This window comes from Orbicella franksi, chromosome 14 (genome assembly GCF_964199315.1).
Source record: "Orbicella franksi chromosome 14, jaOrbFran1.1, whole genome shotgun sequence".
Classification (NCBI taxonomy): domain Eukaryota; kingdom Metazoa; phylum Cnidaria; class Anthozoa; order Scleractinia; family Merulinidae; genus Orbicella; species Orbicella franksi.
Window position 1 is genome coordinate 21,100,129 of NC_138158.1, and position 25,952 is coordinate 21,126,080.

At 38.5% G+C, this 25,952-nt stretch overlaps 2 protein-coding genes across 3 annotated transcripts in view; one reads left to right on the top strand and one right to left on the bottom strand.

The window, feature by feature from the left end:
• Positions 1-559: 559 nt before the first annotated feature.
• LOC145468246 (uncharacterized) lies at positions 560-15,704 on the bottom strand. 2 transcript variants are annotated; one of them, XM_081451919.1, is made up of 22 exons: positions 15,600-15,704; positions 15,202-15,295; positions 14,223-14,285; positions 14,093-14,143; positions 13,554-13,666; positions 13,367-13,432; positions 12,794-12,861; positions 12,503-12,574; positions 12,076-12,193; positions 11,802-11,934; positions 11,497-11,580; positions 11,195-11,281; positions 9,755-9,842; positions 8,963-9,025; positions 8,446-8,567; positions 7,467-7,593; positions 5,480-6,775; positions 5,178-5,380; positions 3,122-3,402; positions 2,594-2,751; positions 1,813-2,003; positions 560-1,311 (listed from the first exon to the last, which is right to left on the bottom strand). In XM_081451919.1, the coding sequence occupies exons 2-22, from the start codon at positions 15,291-15,293 to the stop codon at positions 771-773; spliced, it is 4,017 nt and encodes a 1,338-aa protein (XP_081308045.1). In that variant the 5' UTR covers positions 15,294-15,295; positions 15,600-15,704; the 3' UTR covers positions 560-770. The 2 variants fall into 2 exon arrangements, with proteins under 2 accessions (XP_081308045.1, XP_081308044.1); XM_081451918.1 differs by having other exon boundaries at positions 5,127-5,380.
• A 108-nt stretch (positions 15,705-15,812) lies between these two features.
• Positions 15,813-25,952, top strand: part of LOC145468267 (uncharacterized) — a 10,386-nt gene continuing 246 nt past the window's right edge. The window contains exons 1-11 of the mRNA XM_081451955.1: positions 15,813-16,269; positions 16,704-16,797; positions 17,556-17,605; positions 17,925-18,075; positions 18,656-18,868; positions 19,552-19,786; positions 20,634-20,728; positions 21,572-21,685; positions 22,654-23,008; positions 23,717-23,837; positions 24,454-25,952. The exon at positions 24,454-25,952 is cut by the window's right edge and continues 246 nt beyond it. Coding sequence (XP_081308081.1) covers positions 15,889-16,269; positions 16,704-16,797; positions 17,556-17,605; positions 17,925-18,075; positions 18,656-18,868; positions 19,552-19,786; positions 20,634-20,728; positions 21,572-21,685; positions 22,654-23,008; positions 23,717-23,837; positions 24,454-24,459 — 1,815 coding nt within the window. The 5' untranslated portion in view covers positions 15,813-15,888 and the 3' untranslated portion in view covers positions 24,460-25,952. The remainder of the gene's footprint in view (positions 16,270-16,703; positions 16,798-17,555; positions 17,606-17,924; positions 18,076-18,655; positions 18,869-19,551; positions 19,787-20,633; positions 20,729-21,571; positions 21,686-22,653; positions 23,009-23,716; positions 23,838-24,453) is intronic.

The following is a 25,952-nucleotide window of genomic DNA, read 5'->3' on the forward strand; positions in this document are numbered from 1 at the left end:
GAGCTTTGAAAACGGAGGAATTTCAAAATGCCAACTTTGCATTTTAATGTGGATGAAAAAAAATATTGAAAAAAACCAAGCTTTTTGAAAACAATGACGTTATGATAATTATGATTTTCCCCTGCTCGAGCTATACTCGAACACGAATCCAATTACCGGTGATTGATGCATTTTCAAATTTCTCTGGCGTAGTGTGGACTAGAAACATCTGATGCATTTTTAGAGTGAGACCTCCATTTTCAAATTTCTCTGGCATAGTGTGGATGGAGCCTTACAAGTTATGTTTTTAAGAAAATTGCATCAACATGATCCTATGAAGACATATTTTTGTTTCTTATTTGCTGTAACATGATGGCTCTTGTAGTGATGTCAAGCATAATTTGACTCATTATGATACACAATGGATCTGACATTTGTTTAAGATGAGACTTATTAGAAAGGCAAATAATATATTACTGTTTCTGTTTTGATTATCCAGGCTGTTTATGTAAACTATATCCTAGCAAACTATTCTAGATAATCAAGCTACAAACATATCAACAAGTTTTCCAAGTCTAAAGGTCAGCACATGCAAATGGGATGTCCTAAAGGACTTGTCCCCTCTAAGTTGTGGTTTTCCTTTGTGTTAACTTTTTGTGCACCTGTCGATGCAACCAGTTCCATACACACTTCTGTAAACATTTCAAGGGACGTGTCCCCTGATTCATGCCAACCTTAAAGAATAATATTATTATTGGCTACAACAAAATATTACTTTCAAAAAATGGCCATCAAATCAACTTAGGAAGCTTCTTCAGTCTTGTAATGTCTAAAATCTGTGACTTATCATCTTTGTTGGTGGGCTCGGGAGTTGGGGGTGGAGCTTTGCACCCTTGAGATTTCACAGAGGTGTGGAGCCCTGTCCTCGCATTACTAAAGTCTTCCTTTTTCCTGGCTGTCGTAGCACCAATTTGTTCACCATGCTTGTCGTCAGAATTTCCAGAATGTTTTGGTGCTAAGGAATATTTTCCTAAGTAATCCTTAGTTGCCATGGATAAGTTGTTCCAAGTATAGTCCACAGCAGAATGAGACATTGAATCGTGAAATGTTACAACTCTGTCACAGCTGTGGTGTTTGTGGGGTTTGCTGATTCGTTGAAGTTCTTGCAGCTGATTGTCGTTGAGGTATTTGAGATCTGCTTCATTGAACACTTCATCTAGAGTATCGTCCGTGGTGAGTGACAGGTAATTGATGCGGGGATGATCTGGGATAAAGCTCAAAGATGCCGATCTTTGAAGTGGCCATTGCCTAATGAGAGTGCTGACAGGTGTCCTGAAACACAAAGACAAAGAGATTAAGTATTACAAACAAGGACCATTTTGCTGTGGGTTTTAGTTAAACCACATGTAAGAGAAAATCTTGGAACCTGAACAGGGCTGTCATTAAGTTTTGAGTAAACTGTAACCTTTAGTTTCACATCCATAAAAAACTTGCTACCCTTTGAGTGAACAACGTATCAACTTTAGTCCAGTTCACCTGTAACGTCAAGGGCCCATAAAAAATACTTGGCCATTGCAGGTGTAACTGGTTATGGCCCTTATTGACAGCCCTGCTGAAAAATGTTTTGGGAAATGGTCCACTTATTGGTCAGAGGTTAAAAACATTTTTAGTATCGGTGTATGGCTGTGATAATGACTTGCTGTTGTGAGAACTACTGTTCTTTGCAGCTGTTGTTTGGGTCGTTATGCAATGCTTTTCCTTATTAGTTGGAAGAAGTGTTGCACAACTGATGATGCAAACAATTTATGCAAAGGAGATTATGGTAGCACTTACTTTGCAGTTTCTTCTCCAGTTTCTATAGCTGTAGCTTTCATCTTTTCTAACTCTTTCATTGTTGCCATAACAACTTCTTCTCTTGTTGCATAATGGGGTGTGGCAGGTTCGGTTGGATCCGATTTCTGTGAAGGTTCTTGCAAAGAATGGTTTTCTTGAACTTGGTGATCAAGAATAGTTTTGACTTGGTCCTAGAAACAGTTCAAGAGGTCAGCAATAATTAGTGTTTTGTGCTTTATGTTTTTACTTATAGTCCATCAAATATTTTGGCCAGGGTGCATGTGTCATGTGACTGAATACGCACCAGCTAAAACTTGGGGATATCTGAGTGATATTCCCCAATTTTAAAATCTGCAGATGTTGCAAAAAAGTTAATATGTCAAGGATAATAAACACAATAGCCTCCATTTGGTATGAAAGTATGCTAGGATATTTGTCCTTGGACATTATCTGTTCCTTAAAGTTCACAGTTCTCCTCAAGTGTCACTCTTGGAAAACTGTACACTCCTCAGGAACAGGCAATGTTTGCAGACAAATATCCAAGCATATTTTCCCATCAATCGGAGACTGTTGTTTATATAGCCTGTACTTCCTCTGCATACTGAATCTCGATACCATATTTTCATGCAAAATTGAGATAAGTGGATTTTTCTGTCAGACCAGTATTTTATATATCACTTTCCCAATGGAATTTCATTTGGCAGACGAAGTAAAGGCATTAAGTCAGGCCTTTAGGCAAAAAAAAAACAACTAAATTCAAAGGTTTGCAGTACATAGTTACCAGCAAGTTGTCATAGAACTGACGTTCATTTCTTTGTAACATGTTGACATGATTGGATTTTCTTCCTTTGCTTTCATCTTCTCTTGTATCCTCCCTGTCTGTTGAATGTGATCCAGATCCATTTTGTCTCTGTTCCATAAGAATACTTGCACTCTCTCCTGAGTTACGGAAAAGTTCAATTTTTGGTTAAAGATATTTTCGTCCTTATTTATAAGAAACATTTTAAACCTGAAGTGCAGTATAAACTAAGAGTCAGTTTCCCTTTAGGATACAGTATTTTACATCATTCTGTGAAGTGGGCTTATGTGAAGTCAACAGCTTATTACTACAATTTTCAGTTGTGTAATATAAGGCGCAACAAAAGTTTGGTCACCAGGATTTAATGTGAAAATCAGTTGCTGTCATGGGCAACTGGCTCCATTTCCAGTGGCAACCGTCTGCCTTTTACAAACTCATAATAATTTATCAGTTATTGATGAATTGCACGGTCTTTCATGTTTGACATATGTATTACATCATTCACCATACCTAATACAGGACTGGTAAAACTTGTTTCCATGCTTCGTCGTTCGGTTTTCTCATTTGGACTAGGACTAGTCACACCAGACTGACTATCAACAAAGCTTGGAATGTCAACAGCATGTAAAGAGGAAGTCAGTGTTTGACTTGGATCATCAATTTCTAGCACTTGATTGGCTAATTCATCAGGATTGACAGTTAAGTTGGACCTTTGTGACTGTTTTGAGTTCATTTCGCTTGCTTCTGGGGTGGACATCTCACTGGCCAGCCCACTTGAGGTTGACAAAGACCTGACATGCAAATGTTGACAAAGTGAGAGAAAGCAACCTAAAATGTAGTTTTTCAGTTTTGTATTTAACTACCAGAAAACAACAATTCATGCCCCATTTGTTTGGCATCACTACATGTATAACCATTATTTTCATTAGAAGACTAGTATACAAATAAGCAAAGCGTTCTCTCTAAACAACAAGAAAAAGAAACTGTGCTTCACTTTTGTTTTTGTTTTTGTTTTGTCATTTGTTTGTTTCTTGTTGCATGGAATCTTGTGCTATGGCAATTCTAAAGCTTGCATTGCTAGTTAAGACCAGGTATCAGGGTTGCCTCTTTACATTATGATTCATGGTATAGGAGGATTCATGCTGACGCCACTGTTTACAGTTTTGCTCATTTGCATACGACTTTGCATACAGAAGGAAACCTGTTAGATATGAATTGACTCCAGGCAACTAAAGAGCTAGTGAAACTTAATACATGATGAAATTTTTAGCTCTTTGGGTGTAATATTCAAGGAGATATTGTCTTTCAAAACCTACAAAATTTCTGGGTGGGAAAAGTGCTAATGAGCTCATACTTCTTTGTAAAATTTTGAGTTTTTGAACCTGTGTTGTACAAAAAGTATTCCATACATCAGGCTGATATTCACTGGTGGAGTTAATTGTACTATGACCTTTCAATATTCAGAACTTGCTTATGCTAATGAGGCAAATATTGTAAACAAGGATTCCCCTACTCCAAGATTAAAGTTAGCAATTGTTTATTCGTGTTGCAGCATTATAGTTTGAGATTAAGAGAAATGAAGGACAAAACAAAAGGATGAGCAATAATTATTTTAAGTTTAAAAAAACTCAAGTTCTAGTTGGCCCTAAACCTGGATTAACTTGATGTTGGTTTACGATACAGCGGGGGTTTCATCGAAGGCCAGGCACCAGACAAATTGACCGGCTGTGAGATGATTTTGCCTGCTTAGTTTGACCATCTAGTGGAAAGGTTTTCTTCTAAAGAAGTTCAGTTCAAATAGTTTTGCCCGCCTTTAAAAACCAGTTGCCCTTCTGCTGAAAACATTAATGAAACCCCTGTACAGTCAAGCAGGCGAGGCAGGCAGGCAGGCAAACAATCATGCATAGGTCTGCAAATCAGTAAAACATATAGTCATTTGGACTAGCAGCAATGCTAAATCTCACTTGACACGTAAATGAAGTTATCATTATCATTATTATTATAATTATTATAGTTATTATTATCGTATCTATAACAAAATTATCGATCATGATTGATTCTCCGTGCGCCTATTTGTCGCGTATTTGGCGTGCGATCACGTGGGTGTCCAATAATTATTACAGGTATCCAATTTGAACTTTTTGTGACTGGATACCCACGTGATTCGTACATCAATTACGCGCACTTTAATGGCTTCCTTTCCAATGTTTCCTGCAGGTTTGAAATGCACTACAGACGTTTTTGCTCAAAAGAAGTTCTCAAAAGACATCTGTAATTCCAAATTTGTTATAGATATGATTAATTAGTAATTGAACCTCGTGTCGTACAATTCAGAGTAATCGTGCTCGTAATTTCAAATCGGCTTTGCACTTGTCCAATTTTGAAATTATTCGCACAATTACTCCCTGAATTGTACTCCACTTGGGCCAATTACTATCACTTATGGGACAGTCAGTCAGTAGTTTAGTTACTAGGTACTGAGTAGCTGTAGTGTAAATGTGGTCTTTCTACGAACCCATCTCTATGATGCATTTCTTTTTCTTTCATTGGTGATGTAGCAGCTGACCTCTTGCCGCTGGGTTTCACAGGAGATCCAAGTAACAGACTAGCACCAGTGTTGGTACATGCTGTTACCATGGAAATATGAGAGTGATCAGGTGATCCATTGTTGCCATGGGAACTTTCAGAGTGAGGAGTCCTGGGAGGTGTCAACAAGGCATTAGGTGTTGGGAGGGGTGGTGCATTTTGTTGTTGCAACAGCAATTTGATCTGCAAATTAAAGGAATGAGGTCTAGGTGAATTTATTACTCATTCAAGGCATAACATTTTCTAAGCAACATTTTACATCAAAATCATTCCTGTGAGTACCTGTTCTTGAAGCTCTCTTAACTGAGCCTCTTGCCTAATAAGAAGCTGGTACGGGTCTGGAAGTGTCAGTGCTTCTGCTGAAGTCAGCTTTGCAATTACACCATCTCCAACTTGCCTATTTCCCTGAAATGTTCCTTCTGGGTACACTAGGACATTGCTTCCTTCCCTGGTTTTTGGTTGTTCTCTCTCATTTTCATTAGTCTGCTGTTGTGCACTGCCATGCAATATAACACCTGCAGTGTTGTGAAGTCTCTCCTTTTTACCATGATGTTCTTCATTGTCCGTAGGACAAGAAGATGTTTTATCCCTGATTTCAGTTCTTCTGTGTGTTTGGACATATCCCTGTAGCATTTGTCCATCCTGATCCATGCTCACACCAGCTGTACTGCCATGAGATACACGGTCTGTTTTACCTATACTCCTGAGTGGACTTGTTGCAGTGATTTGAAGTTCCAGTTCTGTTTCACTCATGGTTTTGTTTAAAGTTCCATCTGCTGAATCCTCTTCAAAAACGGTCTCTAGGAAAGGCTTTTCTACTTGGTTTCCTTGTGGAGGAAAGCTATTATCATCCATCAGTCTGACAAGCTGCTGCTGCTCAACCTGTTGTCCTCTATTTTCTTCACTGTGCTGCTTTGACGAGATCATCTGTTGTCTTGGCAGATTCTGAAATACTCTACTATCCACACCTTCAGAGCCTTGGGGTGAAGGTCTCACCATTGGATTTGACATTTTCTGTTTTTGCTCATCATTTCCCGAGCCATTTCCACAAAATGCACTAGGTCCTTTTACAGATGTCTGAAATCCATTTCCTTTGGATTGAGCAGTACTGTGACCTGAAACAGTCGCTTGTGATCTCCCTTGCACAGTGTGACCAGGGCTAGCTCTTCTCCGATTAGGAACTTCAACAGTTCTTTGCACTTGGTGAGATTTTTGAGGTAAATGAGTCTGTTTTTGACTCTTCACCCTGGTGTGAGTTTGATTTGGAGGTAAAATTTGTTTGAGAGGCTCCCTTGATGGTGAATTCGGCGGAGCTCTACCTTTCCTAACTTGGTTTAACCATTCCTTCCCTTTTACAAAACCTGTAGAGCTCTCTTTTTGAAAGTTTGCGTGATCATTTTCTTGGTCTTGTTGCTGCTGTTTTCTCGGCTGGTTCTGAGGTTTTGTTTGCTGTGCGTGTTGTTTTGGATGTGGAAGAATCTGCTGATTTGTATACCCCTCTTCTGAGTGTTCTGCTGAAACTTGTTCATCAAAGCTGAGTGAAAATGAAGTCTCTGTTACTTCTGGTAACACAAACTCCTAAAGAAAGAATACAGATACCTAATTAGTATATTTGCTTAAATCTGCTTCACTGTAATCTGTTGTTCTTATAAAAAAAAATTACTACCCCTCTAACAACAAAGTTTATATTGGTGCAAGTGTACCATTACCTAACTGAATATTCCTACTCACTCCAGGTGGGATGCTAGCCCACTGCAGGGGTTACATTTACAACCCAGCATTAATTTCGGTTGTACCTCTACATAAACTTGGGTGAAGAGGGCACTGTGAGAGTCAGAGAGTCAGCTTAAGGGCACAACACAACCCTAGCCAGGGCTCAGTCAGGGGTCTAACCATTAGGCCACTGCATCTCCCACCTTAATTATGAATAAGTCCTGTCAATATTTCTCTTTTGTCGAATCACAAACATTGCAATTCAACATGATTAAAGTGCCATACCTTAAAAAACATCTGGTTCTGATTTGTGGTGTTAACTTCTGATGAGTTATTTTCACTTTTTTTTCTAGTGGTGCACAAGGTTTTAACAATATTTTGTTGAACATTGTATAAAGTAAATTCCTGGGAAATTGTACTTTGCTGAGTCAGATCTCTCTCATTTGCTAAAATAATCCCCCTGGAAGTTTTAAAGAGGATTTGTGATACTTGAATTTACTGAATTTGGTACCAAGAAATGTTAATCTTTACTTAATGTAAGGCCTGTTTCGCTTACCTGTATCTTTTGAGGATGAGGAGATGGAGAGGGCCTGGGCACTGGACTTGGCTCTTCTTCGTTGGGTCCTTGTCTTGACAAAGTCATCAGTTGGCTTTGATGAGAATTGACTCCATCTTGATTCAACCTGAATGAAAACACTAGATCTTGCAGAATACTGCAAAAATGTTTGGACTGAAATATGAAATAAATCTTTGAGTACTTACAGGGATTCTAGAGCCTTAAAGGTGCTCAGTCATGGTATTTTTATTTTGGCCACATACAAAATTACCTTTAAATGGTAGGAAATCTGAAAATAACAGTTTAATAAGATAGAAAAGCACCAAAGAGATAATAATAAACCATAAAGGAACAAGGATGGTTAGGGATGGAGAAGATTAACACAGACTACAAACGACAAATTTGAAAAATTGAGGCTAAACTTTTCAATATCCGCAAACTGTGACTGAGTTCCCTTAAAGGGACACAGTCAGCCGCGGGACCGCCGTGACCTGGACACTAGTTTTGTCGCTTTGAAAAAAGTTCACCTCAACCTGAAATCAAAGTACATCTAGAAATCTGCTTCAATCTTCGCAGTGTTTTGCTTGATTTTCAATCGTTTACTGAAAAACCCGTTTTTGAGTGTACTTTTGCTCATCCTATGATATTATTTTTATCAAATTTGGTTAAAAACAGTATGGACCTCGTCTCTGTGATATGCAAATTAGCTATGAAATGGCATCTAATGCGCTTGTGCACCAGCTGACTGTGTCCCTTTAACAGATTGCCAGTAATCAGGACTTAGAATCATCTTATGACTTAAGTGGCTTAATATTATGAGAAACTAAATCAATATGTGCGGATAATTGTTTTAGTTTTTTCTAGTAAACACTTTCATTTAAGACAAGGATATTTTTATAATGCAAGGGTCTCCTTATCAGCTTTCACGTTTTTGACACTCCCCTGATAATAAATATGATGAAACTGTTTCTTCATTCACCTTGTTTGTTTATGTTCCTTTTCCCAGACATCCACAGCCTTTTCAAAAATACTCCTTCCCATTCCTTCAGGGGCTGGCAACAACTCAAAGCACAGTGGCTCAGAAGAACTGGGACCAAGTGACTAAAAGTAACAATACCAAATACCAATAAAGACAGGTCAGTTGATTATCAATCATTGATTTGATACATACTTAAACCTACTTGGGTTGCTTTAGGCTCATGTTATTGATAATTTACAAAGTCACGCTAGATTTCTTAGTAGAATACATGTAAGTGTGCAAAGAAAGTTGTGTCTGACAACACAGGGTGTGTTAAGGGATTCATTAACATTTACAGCAGGAGGACAACTGGTCTTCACAGGCAGGGAAACCTATTTGAACTGAACTTCTAGTATAAGAAAATTTTTCCTCTAGATGGTCAAACCAAACTTTGCTTCTGATGACATGTTACCACAATGTTTGGCCTAAATTAATAACTTTAAATTCATAGATTGTAATTATGATTATTTTTACTCACTTTTTCCAAGTGCAGGTTTTCATAACAGCTGTAGAACTCAAATGTTTTTCCTTTAAATTGTTCCTGTTTGTCATAAGAAAAAAAATACACTTAAAACCAAAGTGACGGTTTGACTGGGTATGCTTACTCACTGGGCCAAAATTTCTCCTCAGAGTTCAGAAAGAAAGATGTTGGCAACTTCACCCAAAAAGTCCCATGCTGACGACATTGCTCTGCAGGGATGCAGTTTATAGTCTCTCTGAAGTCTCTGACTAATAATGTTATCCCTGGTGAAAAACTGTCCAAAAGATACAAAGATTTTGAATAATGGGGATCTGATCATTCAAGGATCCTTCAAGATCTTCCTAGACTTGAGGTGAATTTAACCAAAGTCTTTGAACGATCCGTGCTAGAAGATCCTTAAAAGAACCTCACAATCAATCTTTGAAGATCCTTGAGATATTTTCCCCAAGGATTATTCCTCCAAGGAAAATAGTCTACGACCAGACACCTAAATAGATGGCTGCTGAGCTATCTCGTCAGTAGGTGAAGGTACATGTAAAGTCTGCATGCAAGCCTAGTGGCCCATCAGGCCAGTACTTATCTCTGGTTTCAGTAGCATGAAGTGACCAGGAGTATTTCTACTCCCCCCCCCCCCCCCCCCGATGGGATGTTAGTCCATCACATCTCATCAGTAGGGAATTATTTTAAATTAAATCCCAGGTGTCTGTCTTATGGAAATGAATTGAGAGCAAGGTCAGAGACTCTGAAGTTGTCACCTTATTGGTATTTTAGATTACCAGAGGTTATTACCTGATCTTGACGGCATTCCCAGAACTCTGGTGTACTACTCACAGGTGAGTACAAAAGTAGCAGAAAGGAATTTGGAGGTGCAAACACCCTGAGGAACAAAGCATCAAAAGACTTGCGATGTGTTTAACATCAAAAGCTTTTATTATAAAGCCCAGCCCCTTAGTTCTTTTAAGCCCCCATTCTAATTCAGCCCTGCACTTTGTAACGAAGGCTCCCTCTTTTCAGTTTATCCGTGTATTCGAGGTTTATTTAGACAAGGCAACTTACGGGGAAGAAAAAATTAATATAAAAATTATTGCATATATAGAGGATGTTACATGCCCGCGCGTGGATACGAATTTTATCTTTGAGTGTTCAACTTGATATCTCAGAAATCTCACTCGTTCGCTCCGCTCACTCGTGAGATATTGAATTGAACACGAGAAGATAAAATTTGTATCCACAAGCAGGCATGTAATATTCTGTTTATTATATAAACATACTAATGACGATGTTGTTCCGAAGATTTCCGACAACTTTCCGAAGATTTCCGAAGATTTCCCAAAATTGTTCTGAGGGCCAGATGAATGCTTCCTAACATTTTCCAAACAGTTCCAAACATTTTCCAAAGATTACTGAAGATTTCTGAAGATTGCCAAAGATGACCAAAGAAGATCCAGAGATGTTTCGATCATACATCAACAAATTTAAGTGTAGTTAAAGGAACGATATCTTCACAGTGTGAAAGATAAAAATAGTATCTTCACTGTGTGCGACGAAGATATGATTTATTAGTAAAAGGAAAAATCGTGGTATTTCACCGGTGTTTCTATGATAAATCATGATATATCACTTTAATACCTCTGACCGGAACTATGACTGTATGATTTTATGAGATTGACCCTTCCACCACATTAGTTTTTGTTGTTTTCTTTTTTTTTTCACTATAAATCAACGTATTTTTCACAGTGATGGTAATTAAATTGAAAATTATAAAGGGAACTTAAGAGGGAACTTAAAATTTTGGACATTTGATTTTCCTGACACTATTCATCTCATTTCCAACACTGCTGAAATTTTGCTAATTAACAAGCAAGTTTACACCTGCAAAACAAAAAGTAGACTAAAACAGCATCATTTCCTTGAAAATGATAGTTTACCTGCACCCTCAAGATTTTACAGATACACTGGCGAGAAAATAACACAAGTTATATCAAGCCGCTACTTATCTCAAGCAGTATTTCATCTCATGTAAGAGCTTTAGAGTTACTTATAAAAGTTTCATAATGTACTGTAAATATTTCGGACGGTTAAAATTTGGACGCTTAAAAATTTCAGACGGTTTTATCTACAGACACTTTTTTGTCCAAAATTAAAATTGTCCCAAACATTTTGCAAGTAATGTAGGATTTAACAACGTAGTCTCTCAGTCTGAAATGTGTTACATCCATATTCACTTACCGCTGCTGAATAACAGTTGAATGGACAAAACGTAGACAGCAAGCCCACACAAATGGATGGTGAATGTTGTAAATTCCACTAACCCAGCTATAAATCGAAACAATCAAAATAAATTATTTATGTTTACGGGTAAGGTCATAGCAGTTGTGCAATTCTTTTTTAAAAAAGCGAGAAACTATAATGTATTATGACAGTCATGTATGTAAACCACAACAGGAAGCTTTGTTAAAAGTGTTGTGTGACAGAAAAATTATTCTCACAACAAAAACTGGATATTTTTTAGAGGTATTTTGCAAACATACATTCCCAGGAGAGGTAATGAAATAGCCTTTGGATCAGATTCCAGCAACAACAGCAATTTCCTTGTGTGGTCCATAGTCAAATACCTGAAAATATAACCATAAATTTATAAGGGTAACAAGAATTCATGCATCTAAAGTACTGATACATTGTAGGAGCAGAGAAAACCCTGAAGAAACATACTAATTTGGCTTTATGTCAAGCTAATACTAGTATTGCCTTCATTTGTTGACACAGAGCCAAATTTTTCTAGTGTCTATATACCAATACTTGCAGTGGCAAAAGTAGTTATTTAACAGTCACATACCCACATTTTGGAACACCCTGAACCTCACTAAGTCTCAGGGGACCTGATAAATTCCTGGCGAGTGCTGTTGGAATGATAGGCACTGCTGCTACAGGGGTGACATGTATTCTTGTTGCCATGGTGATGGTACCACCTAACATACATGTAAGCAAGGAAAGGAAAGTTTGACAACACATCTCAGTCATAAAGGCATATATGTGTACTGATCAGACAGTATTTGTCTGCTTGGAAAATTGCATTTCAGTTTTTGTTCTTGTTCAGGGACCATACTTACAGTTGACATTGATTATTATTTCATCGTCATTATCACTGTGTGAATGACAGCAGACCTTTAAGTTCACAATGTGTGATAGATTCATAGTTTCCTGACTGCTGATCCTACCAAACAGAACCTGCAAAACAGTGTCAACAGCACTTGTCAAACTTACAACATTTATCTAAATTGCAAAAATTATTTCTTACTAATAAAATTACCAAAGTCCCCTCTTCTCCCTCCCTAAAGACATTGTTCGTGGATATACAGTTAACTTGTATGCATGTACCTGAAATGTTTCAACACATTTATGGGATGGATATTTTACCTGTGCCTGGATCCGAAACATTTCAAAGGCAAAATCCCTTCCAAACCAGAAATCTGAACTTTTAAGATGGTGTAAAACTTACAGGGATTTCTCACTAAACACAACAGAGGTACTAATTACCTGAAAGGCCTTTTGAAATTCCTCCAATGTGTATGTCACAGAACTGTCAGCTCCACTCAGACCTTGAATCAGCTACAAAAACAACAACGACAACAATGACATCCGCTGGAAAATTCGACTTGACAAAGTTCGATGTTACCTAACATCTTGATCTAGAGTGGCTCATAAGGCCTCAGAACTACATGTACTACGTAATTATGAAAAAGGATGAGTCATGAGAAACACCAGCTACATCAGAATGGAGGAAGATCATTGACGGTGGTCAATAAATAATATTATGTTATAACTTACTGTTATCGGTACAATGTAGTCACCAGGTACTACAGTTGTGGGTACCTTCCTTTTGACTTTTGCTGTGTCTGCAACCATAAACAGACTGATATTGGGTTAACCAGCATTTGCTTAATATCAATTGTCTAAAGTAGGGTGGACAGTGAAATACATGTACAGCTGTGAATACAGAACGAGAGCAGCTTATTTGATTAGCCTGTGAAGGGCCTTTGTCCATGAAAAATTGACAAAATGAAAGCCACATTTATTTTTTTCCACTCCAACCTTACTCAGCCTATAAGGATTTTATCATACATGTAAATGTACCTCCTCATAATTACTAAGCTTGCCTTTTAAGAAAAGTTCAGACAAGTGCCAGTACAAGTAAATGTTGTGAATTAAAATGCTAAATGTACTGCTAACATTTTTTTTTTGTGGATAGATATAAATTCTGATGCAACTATGATAAAAATAACTTTATGCCAATAAGTTACCATACTAGTCATTAATATTTACATGTAAACCTGGGAGTCAAAGTGATAGCAACTAAAAATAAGCAAGCCTTGTTTAGTGGTTTGTATGTGAATACCATACCATTATTGACCAGCACCTCCCTGCCAGGATCAAATCTGTCAACTGTAACATCAATACTGTCCTCTCCTGAAAATTTTTATGAAGTTGCAAAACATCATTATTGTCTAACTGACTGTCCTACGCACACAGAACTTCTCTGTCTAAAGAAAATCATAAGTCCAGTGGAAAAATTTTATTTTATACTCACGCGAGTCTACGGAGATGCTCCCAACAAAGAAACACTCAAATGAAGACTTGCTTTGATTGGCATGTCTGCGAGCCAAGCGCAAAGTCTTCTCATTGATATACAACCTCACATTCCTGAAATAAGTGGGGGAGGGAGGGGAGGGGGTGGTTAGTCAATACAGCTAGGAATTAGCTCATCAGTACTAAACTTATCTCTAGTTGCTGCAGCCTAAATGATAATTTACATGCAGGTACATGTGTAATTAATGTACACGGCAGAACTGGAATACATGTATTCAGAGTAAAGAAAAAAAACAAAAACAAAGACAAAACAGAATTCACCATTCCAGGTAAGATGAAGATAATCTCACTGACATTTTGAAAGTGATCTTGGTGAGATCACTTTGAGATCACAGGCCCAGCCAGGGTCAAGACCAGATTTTTTGATCAGGAGTCTTGTGTGCTACAATATAACTGACAGACTTCACAGCCTCTCAGAAATGGATCTAAAAAAAATCCAACCAGTAGCAGTGATAAAGAACGCTTAAGGTAAGAACTGACCGTTTTGTTGTCAAATGGAGTGTTTCAGTGTCTCCTTGAGCTGTTCTGTTCCTGTAAGATAAACAGTACGCTGTAAACAGTAATATTATTATATGGCAATGCCAAAGGTTAATAGATGTTTTATACTCACCACAATATTGATTGAGTTGCAGGGAAATTCAGAGGTTCAAGCGTAACACCATTTCTTTGCATTCTGAAAAATGCAAGTACGAGAACAAAAATGATTAAAATTTCCGCTTCTGAGACCTGCCTTCCAAAATGCATTTTAAATACCATTTTAAAATTGGGTTGATGATCAATATTACACCACAATTCAACTTAGAATTAATTGAGCAATGTGATTATATGTAATCTTTGAAAGGATTTCATTACTACTTGTAACTTGGTAATGTTGTCTAACTTCAACCATTGGCAATTGTTTGCTAAAAGGTTGATTAATACTTCCCATCAGAATCATTACTCTTCTATGGAGAGCATAGTTTGTTTTGTAGGCAAATGCATAATGCACACTTGACAGTTATTTGTCTGTTGAGAGGCATCTATGCATCAAATAGCTGGTTCCTGGTATGAAATGACAAGCTTTTTGCTATCAAAATAAGCCACAGTTTTGAAATAACTTGCTCATTTAGCCTAATGATTGTGAATTAATACTACCAAGAGAGGATTTAAAGGTGCAATGTATGCTCAAAATTTCCTGCATCTAATTTACCCTGTACAAATAGGATGCATTCCTTTGGCATGATCCAGATCAAAATGACTGATCCAATATCACTTGTGTCACAGTGCATCAACTTATCTAATGAACCCTTGTCAAGAGTGAATTGACTGGTTCCTTTGATGCATCACTACCCAAGCGATCTTGGGTCTTTGATCCTGATCAATTTAACTAATGAATCCTTATCCAGAGTGAATTGACTGGTTCCTTTGATGCATCGCTACCCAAGTGATCTTGGGTTTTTGATCCTGATCAATTTAACTAATGAATCCTTGTCCAGAGTGAATTGATTGGTTTCTTTGATGCATCACTATCCAAGTGATCTTGCATCTTTGATCCTGATCCCAATCACGCCAAAGGAACGCACCCTCACTGTGCAATCAGATACATGTACCTCAAATATCCCTGTTCTTCAGCGACATTATCATGTTTGGAAGGAAAAAATGAAGATGGTTGCCCTGTCATGTGCCTGTTCATGCACTTCATCCCTGTAACAAGATTATTCAAATTATGAATTTAAATTATTTTGCGACATTGTAAAGCATGTTCAAATTTCAAAGGTCGCAGAACTAACACTGCTTTCCTTTTAAAACAGGTTCAAAAACCGAATTAACTAGGAGATCCGATCAAAGAATCTTGTCACGAAACTCGTTGAAATCAACAGTGAGCACGTATCTCTAAACTAATGAACTTGAAACCATCATCATCTAGCGATGTTATTGTAGATGTAAGCTTCGAAGTTTAGCTACGCGCAAAGTTTGAATCACAGTCTTCGCAGAAGCATAACATTACCTTTATAGAAGATAGTTCATCTCGGCTTCAGATCACCGGCAATTTTGTGTGATTTTTACGTTTCATGTTGAAGACATAACAACTAAACAGCATCACTTTCATCTCAAATGTGCCGCGCAAAATTTTCTTGCGAAGTATATCGAATGTTTTGATTGGTTACCAGTGGCCAATCAACGGATCTTTTACATTTCAACAAAAACAAGGCAAGCATGACGTCACAGGTGCCATCTCGTGTGGTCGGCGATAGTCACTTGTTGGAGCAGCGAGGAATTTTCTTCCTGAATCAAACATGGTTTACTGTACTGCGTTCAATTGCAACAACGATGGCAAAAAGATGAAGTCCCTTAGCTTCTTCCAGTTTCCTACTAATGAAAAATACCGTCAGATCTGGAAAGAGAAAGTCCGTCGGTTGAACTGGGAGCCGAACAAGTACTCGAGGTTGTGTTCGGCCCATTTTGAACCTCATTGCTTCCTTCACAACTACAAACTATTTGACTCACTTGGCTTGCCAAGGCCGAAGAAGGCAACGCTGAAGCACGATGCGATTCCAACCATCTTTGATTATGAAGACAGGACGTCTAAACCAGCAAATGAGCAAATCTTGTCGCGTAAACGAAAACACGAGGAATCGAATAGCCAAGTGCCGTGGAAAGGAAGAAAGATGCTCGAGGTAGCTTATTTGTGTCGCGTTTCTATAGAGTTAGCGCTGGATTTGTGTACTCTTTACACCATATAATCTGTCTCTCTTCCTTTTTCCGGATCTTAGTTATATTCTCTGGTTAAAAGAGGTGGTTTTGGTGTGCGAATTTATAATAATCAAAGCGTATTTATACACAACATGTTTGTCACTCGACTCGCTTTCGTATGGAATGATTCAGCTCGTGACGTACGGTCATAAAGCTTCTTACAGGGCGGAACAAAGTTGAGTTTCTTCAGTTATCCGGAGTTTTCCGCCAAAACACCGCGATCGCGTTACTAACTCACAGATATTAAAAATTTTTTTTTTTTCACATTATTGTTCAGGAAAGCAATCCGGAGAAACATGCGAAGCGTGGAACAACCGTTAAAAATATGCATAATGTCACATTATTTTTCTGTCTTTAGGTTATAGATTTCAATTCTCTCCTGGATGACTATTTGAGGGGCCTCCAATCTGAGGAAGAACTGCATTTAGCAAATTCATTTCCAATCAAAACAGGTGAATACAAATTACAACAACCATAGTACACATTGACAACAACTAAGATTTTATTATAATATTATTATATTATGATTATAGTATATTCATGATGGTGCAAAATCATCCTGTTTTTTTCCAGTGTGAGTGAGGTTTAAATGAAAAATTAATATTCTACAGCAGAACAATGTGCCTTTTTTTCTGAGAGTGGTAGAAATGGTGATTGCAATGTGGAAGCATCCATCAAACAGGACTTCCGGCAACAAAGTTTCATTTAGAGGTGTTAATTTTAGGGTCAGGATCAATACAAAAGGCCACAAGTTGTTGCTACACCACGCAGGCACATGTCATGGAAAATTTTGTGAAAAGAATCGTCCCCGCTACAGAATTTTTTTCCCCACAACAGTTTGCTGAAATTCAAACCTTGAATTAGTAATAATTGTTGCTGGGGGAAAATTCTATGATAGGAAAACAGATTTTCACCAAAGTTTTCCATGTCACATGAAGTGAATTGTCACTGCGACTCATCCCTACTTCATGACACAGCACCTTATTCTGGAAACAATGCACATAGAACACTTTGTTACAGAGTCCTGAGGTGACAACTTGTCGGCTTGTGTGTCCTGACATTTATATTCACATGAGAATTATTTTTGAGAAGGTTCACTCGGCAGACCAAAATGACAATATTTGTTTTGTCCATTCACCAAAGAAATGCTCCTATACAGATCACACAGCATACTTTTCATATACCTACGATAACTTTTCTTCTTTTCCAGAATCTGACGAATTAGTGGGTGAAATATTTCCAGGATCATCTCCATGTGAGGTACGAAATTAATATAACAATCTTGTCCTCGGAGTTTGTACATTTTCAGTCAGCAGTGCCCAATCACACAACACTCTAGATAAAGTCACAAATTGGAACCAGAAAATCTTGGCTACAGTTTGACGGGGTGCTTTGCATTATGCCAGAGATTTTGGAAATTTTAGTGGGAAGTCAAATGGAAAGGTCAGTTTCGGTTCATTCCAATCGCAATATTCAGAGGTGGTTCACTTCGACCATTTGAGACTCATGCTAGTAGGGGTTCTTGATTCCATAGGCTTAATTTATTGATCATATAATTTACCTCTTTATTTCTTTCCAGGGTGGTGATAAATTTGTGCTGCTTCTCAACAAGCCATTACCTGCAGACATCGATATCCAGAGTTCACTTTTTTGTGTCCGATTTGGTAGTGGAAGTGTTGTTCCTGCTTCATTGTGGAAAGAGCAGGCAATAATAGGAGAGTACATACCAAGTATGTCTGTTCAATAAAATTTTTAAAACTTGTGATAACTAGCATGATGCATGCAGAGCTAGGGTTTCATTAAGGGCTGGATTAATGGGCTGTGACCTGGACAATTTTGCCCAGCTGGTTTGACCATCTAGTGGAAAATATTTCGTACAAAAAAGTTCAGATCAAGTAGTTTTCCCTGTCTGTGAAAACCAGTTGCCCTCCAGCAGAAAAGGTTAATAAAACCCCTACAGAGCACTATGTTACCATGATAGTTCCTACACACAATACTGGCCTGCTGTACATGTACAATGCTGACCAACATTACTGTCAGTAATAACTTATGTTACATTGTAAGTAATATGAGTTATGTTATTTATAGAGGGGGGTGCCCCTGGACCCCCTACAGGGGACCACCTTTGGTGGTCCATATCTCAAACCCCCTTCTCTAAAATCCTTTTAATTATCAGCTTCAGGAGAGGAATTAATTGCAGGTGTACCGTGTATTAATCAAGTTGTCCATCCATACATACATCCATGATGTGACGGTGGACTAATATTAAAAAATGAAGCTAAATGTTTTATTTTTGTTTGACCTGCTCAGGAAGTGACAAGCCAGGTGTTGTTGTTGCACAACTGGAAACAACTGATGGCAAAGTTCTAGGAAGCACAAAATTTATATACAAAGAAGAGATCTCAACTGGGTTTCGGAAGCTTGTTTGTAGTAAAAATTATGGAGGAAGATTTGTCAAGGCATTGTCTAGTGCGGAAAGTAAGAAAGATCCACCTCTTAACAGTCAAGCAAAAACAAGTCCAGGTAAGGATTAGCCATTAAGAAGCAGTCATCTCTCTTAATTTGTTCACTTTGTTTCCTGTCTTGGGAGACCTGACCCACTCAGTACATGTATGACCATGTATGATTTGATTGAATGAGTCAAGCTTGCTGAATCAAGCTGGCAGACGTGTGACCTGTTTATGCCTTTGCTTATTAACAACTAAGCTTTTTCCTGAAGTTGACCATTCCTCAACCTAAATTGCACCCCTCTGACCAGTTATGCTGGACAAGAATTCTGTAGTCTGTGGTGCTGCATGGTGGAATAACCATCCAACTATTATTAGATTACCTATGATGTTAGGTTAAATACACCATTTTGCTAATGCTAGCGCAAGTCCCTTGTGGGGGGCAAAATTTTGATCTCTTTAATGAATTAATGAGGCCATTTTTGGCTGAGTGATCACTTCTTGCCCCCACAAGGGCATGGAACTAGGAAATATTTGCCGGGCTACATCACTTTTGTTTTGAATGAAACTCAAAGCACCCTTGAAAAGAAAAACTTTTTGTTTTTATATTTTAAGTTGTCCATCCATCCACTCTGCTGTGCCTGTGATAACACAATCAAATGTGTCACCTCTCTTGAACCTGCGACAGGGTTCACTTAATTAGCTTATAAGTGAGCATAACTTTTTTTTTTTACCAGTCAACCTTTGCTTTTTCAACAGATACAGTCTTGTTGCCTCCTCCGGAATCAAGTCTTGAACTGACTAGCATTTTGAGATTGATGCTGTACATAGCTGCCAAGCAAGAATCTGGTGGATTTGTAGAGGACCTTTTCAAAACCAAAGTAGGAAAAGCTTTGATAAACTCAATCAAGGATGAAGAAAAGAACAAAGAACATGCATCACAATCAACTTTACAGCAAGGACTGACTTCCTATCTTGCAAATATGTCTAACAGGTGACAAACTACTGTAGTGGTCAGATGAATTAAAATCTGTCTTTAGAGATTACTGGAAACAAATATGTGTTGTTACAACCAGTGTTTCAAGGGCAAAGGCTTAAAAATGGTATCTGGGCAAGTTGAAACTTCTATTTGCATTTTGATTTGTACGTAGGTAAGGTAAAGTCTACATACAAGCCAAGTGGCTCAGTGACTAGGAGTATTTCTACTCCCCCCTGGATGGGATGTTAGTTCATTGCAGGGTTTCCTTCCGGCATTAAGGTTGCTGGCACCCATTTATACACCTTGGTGGAGAGAGATACGACACAATGTCCCCAGCCAGGGCTTGAACCTGGATCACTTGATCTGGAAATGAGTGCACTATCCATGTGGTAGTGATCCTGAAATTTAACAGCAATATTATAACTCATAAAAGATGAAATTTTCAGAATGTTGTAAGCATGAGACAAAGAAAAAGTCTGACTAGTGAGTCCTTGACAAAATCTGAACCCATGACCTCACAGATACTTATCAGTTGGTCTAACCACAAAAGTACTGACATGGAAAGCATTTTTTTGTTTAAAGGTTTTTTATCCAACGTTCAAACTTTACTGGGGAGGGGGGGGGGGGGCAACAATATTGTAAATTTGTCTGTGTGATGTTTTCAGGAATAGCTTGCAACTGAATGCTTTCAAACTGCAAAATTACTCAAGATATATCAAAACCAACTTATCAGCAGCCAACATGAATAAATAGTCTGACTGGCATGATTGCAGTTACATGTAACTTCATGTAAAACTGCTGATCAAGTCTGTATAATTTATTATTTTAGATAAGATCTTGAACTTTTTCCTCTCAATTGCAGGCTTACTGCTGAAGAAAAAGAGAGAGAGGCGATGGCAGCAGCAAAACTAGTCAAAGTTGAAGAGAAAAAACAACTAAAACCTGTTAAAAAACCAGGTGAGACACTCAGTGAAGCCTTTAGTTCTTTGCTCGATCAACATGGTAATTCTCCAAACTAATAAGCTAACATTTCTTTCACAATTGATTATGAGAATTTGATGGTTCATGTACATCAAGGTCATGTGTCATGATGTGATGGTCTGATGTATTCTCGCATTTCTGTGTGATATTGTAACTAGGAGAGGTAAGATATTATATACTTCTAGGGAAAACATTTACAAATACTTGTGGTTCCAAGAGAACGTTTACTGTTTTTATTATACATTGAACTCACTATCTCTTTTCTGATTGGCTGAAAGCATACAGTGAATTTTCGAAATCAGCACCTGTGACATCATCTAGCTGCAGATTATACAATAATCATGTCAAGGGCACTCAAGGTCACGGGTAATCATGTCATGTATGACTGCAGTGCATGATTTCTAAGGGTAATCACGCCAAGTTCGCACACTTTGTGTTGCTTGCCGTCAGTGAAGAAGTAAAAACATGACATTTTGGTAAGGGTTATCAGCCTCAGCCTTCGGCTTCAGCTGATAACCCCTGCCTGGGTGATTTGGTACAGGCACAATTTCATTTAACCCTTTCATGCAATAGGGACATGTGTATACATGACATTTTTTTTCTCCGTGTAACTTGATATTTTCAGCTTAAGGAGCATTAGTGAAACTCTTTTTAGGCAGTGATCATGTGCATGATTTTTTTGGGTACAAGTTTGCTTGCAGGATATTTATTGTCAAAATACCCTCCCCCCGCCTCAGAAATCAAATGGTCTACCCCTTAGCTGCAATTAGTAGTGGACATAAATAGCCAGAGCTCATTATATATATTTTTTGCTGCCAGCTCTCAAGAAAAAAGAAGTAAAAACCAAACCAAAGAAACCAGGTAAAGGGAAGCTGAAATCCACCAAGAAAACAGCCAGTGGAAATACACGTGCTATTGGAACAGACTGTTCTGGTGAGAAAAATATTCAACTTGTTTTTGCTGGTTAGAGAGTCTATGGATACTTACCATTCAGTCAAAAAATCGGGAAATTTCGGTTAAAAGTCAAGTGGAACATTAATTTGCTAGAAAAATCTGTTGAGAAATAATTGTAAATTGCCTTTAGAGGTAGTGTGGAAAAGAGTAGCTGAAAATTCCGTACCATCTACTGAATTCCACAGTTTGTCGGCAATTGAATACAATAAGAGGGAGTCAAATTGTAAATGGTACTTAAAGGGTGGACCATTTGACTTTTGAGGGGTTGTGGTGGGGGCGATTTTGAAAAAGAATATCCTGCAAGCATACTTGTTCCAAAAACGATTAATGCACACGACCACTGCTGAAAAAATTTCATGCACGTTCAATGAGCCGAAAGAGGCCTGTTACACTGAGAAAATGATATCATGCGTACACACCCATCCACAGAAAAAAAAAAAACTTCTCGTGCATGAAAGGGTTAAAAAAAATCATGCTCTACAACTGCCAAATCTCCCACACCCTCCCACCCCTCAAAAGTCAAATGGTCCATCCCCAAGTGCCATCTCATTCGGTTGGTTTGCCGATTTTGGGAAAACGCTGACCATTAATCAACGCCCTTCCAAACTGGTTTATTCTGACATAAGGGAGGAAAACTATATGTTTTTTTTCGGACAGTGCTGAGTGGCAGGAGTCAGGTAGCACGGTGCAGTGGATACCACGTGGATTTAATCGCTCTATCTTTGTTATTCTCTTGTGTCTAGAGCTCTCTCACGTTGGGGTCTAAACGGGGAGACTTGACTAAAGGTTCGAGGGGGGGGGGGGGACCTGCAATGGACGATAATGCCATCCGGGGGTTTGTAACAATACCCCTTGAAGCTTGTTACTTAGGAAAACTGATTTATAAAATGTCAGTTGTGTGGGTTGTTTCCCCTGTGAATGAGCTTTACTTTAATTTGTGATTTCAGATGTATCGACCTCCAAGACAAATTCTCTGCTGATGTTGTCAAGCATTGCGCTGGGTGACTTAAATTTTCATTCTCATGAAAACGGCGTCACAGTAGATGTTTCACTAAACACATCACAAAACTCCTTACTTTCTGTTAAGAAGGAGAAAGAGTCTTCGTATCAAAGCCACAATGCCAAAAGGAAATTGCTACTACTTCCATCAGGCTCAACACGTTTACCGCCTCAGAGTGAGTTGTTAAAACTTAAAACAAGTTCTGCGGTAAACCGAGGGACACTCCATTTAGAAAATGATATGACTGCCGCAGACGTCCTTAAAGAAGTGCGGACGGTTCTAAGCTCTCTTGGAAAGAAAAGGTAACAATTTTTATTTTTAATTTGCGTTTCTGTCGCACAACATGACTGGTATAACATTACGGCGAACTAACAAACAACCGTTTACTAATGAACGTTTTATTATGCCAAAGATTCCAGAAATTTTGGTCGGAATTTAAATAGAAAGGTCCGTTTCGGTTTCTTCCGACCGGAATATTCGGGATCACCTCTGGAGGTGGTCCACTTACTTCGGTCGGATTGTTCGGATTATTCCGACCGAAATTCGCCGTTCCATTTTTGACAAACCGGTTCTTTGCCCTAATTAGGGAATTCGGAAAAGGAATAAAAAATGGCAAGAGTCATTCCTATTTGTTGGCCCGGTTTAATCGGAAAATGTCGTTCCATCTTACTCGGGTATTCCCACTGATCTCTGACCGGTCGGTTTGGCATAATGGGAAGCACCCTATGTATCTGCCCTATCAAGAAACATGTCTGACGTGTAGCGCTATGAACCAATCTGAGCTCGAGGCAAAATCGTGTAGCTCGCGTCAAGCGCGGGGTAAACCAAGTTACGGCTTGGTTGGGTTTCTCTTCTGATTAGTTGATAAAATAGTATATTCAATCTGATTGGTTGGTGATTGTGTACGCTTTTTTAAGCAATTCGATTGCCTAAAACTGAAACTGAAAAAGACGTTCAAAAACCTCAACAATCACGAAACAATGATTGACATGATTTAACTTTCCTTTCAGAATTCGTCTCGCTGCGGCGGACTCTTCAGGCAAATTGGATTTCTTTAAAGGCACAAAATGGACAGCGAAGACACTACGTCAGAGAATAAAATCTAACTCGGTCTTGTACGTTGTACCATCGGTAAGTAGACCTACAATATGCAATTTGCCTTTCATTTCCTGTCACTATAATAAGCTATAATGGCAATTAAGAGTATAATTGAGCACTGCACTTGGACTACATTCTGCAGGACCCAAAAGGTTACGGACAGGGTTTTCTCCCGTCCACACTACGCCACACTATGCCGAAGAAATTTGAAAACGTAGCTTTATTTCTATGGCTTGGCATACTGTTCACACTAATCCGTCACGAAAAGGGAGCTTTTCGAAAAAGCTCTTCAAACTGGAGGAATTTGAAAACGCCGTCTTTTCGCGTTCGTGTGGACGGAAAACATTTTGAAAACGCAGCTTTTCGAAAACGATGATGTCACGATAATCATGTGATTTCCCTGACCGAGTTTTCCTCAAACACAAATCCAAAATGACCGGTGATTGTTGCGTTTTATAATGCGTCCGGCGTAGTGTGGACGGAAAGCATTTGTCTGATGAGTTTCCAGAGTGAAACCTCTGTTTTCAAATTCCTCCGGCGTAGTGTGGACGAGTATATGCCACTGACAATCAATTATTCGTATCATTGATAGTGTTTTCGTCACATCCTTGTTCAGTAATTTAACTTTTCTATGTCTTCTATCTTTTAGAGTTGAATGGCCACCTTAAGAGCAATTCCTGATAGCATGCAGTAGAGTGGGAGGCGACATACAGAGGAAACTCGTCTTCGTTTAAAGATTCATCTTGCAGTGGAACTTTTATCATACATCAACAACCAAAGATTCCAACGTTTTACAGTTTTTCATTCAAGACAAAGCTTATTTTCCAATCACTTTTCCCGTGTATTTTAACAGTGATTAGTTTGTGAAGACCTTGCTAGCAGTTGAAAATTCTGAAGATTAAACTTTTTAAGTTTTTTTCCTAGACATTTGCCGTCTCTGTTCACACGGCACCGCTACAGCTCAATAGAGTTACAAACGGTAAAACTTGTTAAACCGTGAGCGACAGAAATAAGTTTGAAATACGGTTAGACCCTACTAATTTGGAAGGGTGGGGGGAGGGCTGGGGGAGGTCTCTGAGTATCCCACATCCCGTTAATTTGTAGTCTAAACATCCCGGATGCCGTTAATTCCAGTTGCAAAAATTAACGCTTTTTCAACTCAATATCTTGTTTTATCTGATCTTAATATCACATACAGTAAAAATCCGCATATGAGAGCCTAGAATTTTCAAGGTCAGGCTGAACAGGTTCTTACATTTTAGGGTGGTTTTTCACAATTCAGGCTGATAAGGTTCTTAATAGGTCTTTATTTCTCAGAGGTTGCACATGTATATTTTTTATTTCACATGGACAAAACTGAGTGTTGAGATGGTAAAACAATCAATTTAAGGTCCAATATATCCCGAATCCCTAAAACCCTTCTAGCCCCTTAACTTTCAAAGCCGCCATGATCGAAACAATGAAAAAGTAAAAAAAAAAAAAAAAAAAAAACACTCGCGCGAGCCCAGCGACAGCGCGAGGTCGCACAAAAGTGGCGGCAAATGGAAAGAACCCCGAGGGAGTGGGAGAGGGGTTTCTGGGACGGCCGATATTGGTAGCTATAATCCATGAAGTGTTTGCGCTAGCGCGCGATTGGTCTAAACGCATCACGGAATATCCGAGTTATATTCCACAACTTTCAAACCCCGCGTGTTGCGAAAAACATTTGAAGGATAAACACAATAGCCTCCGTTTGGTGCGAAAATATGCTCGGATACTTGTCCTTGGACATTATCTGTTCCTTGAAGTTCACAGTTTTCCTCGCTCTTGGTTAACTGTTCGCTTCTCAGAACAGATAATGTCCGGGGACAAACATCCGATCATATTTCCGCGCCAAATGGAGGTTATTGTTGATATATTGTCAATATTTGATGGAAAAATACAAATAATCGCATTTGCAAGTACTTTTTTTTTTTCACTTTTTGCGCCTTCCATATTGATCAATGAACCTATTTTATTCTTTTAAAAAATGATAATCCCGGAATCTCTCAATTTAAATATCCCGTGTCCCATTAATTCCCCACTCGCCCCCCAATATCTCGTATCCCGTTAATTCCCCTCCGCCCCCGCCCAATATCTCCCTGTAATTTTTTACCAAAACATCCCATA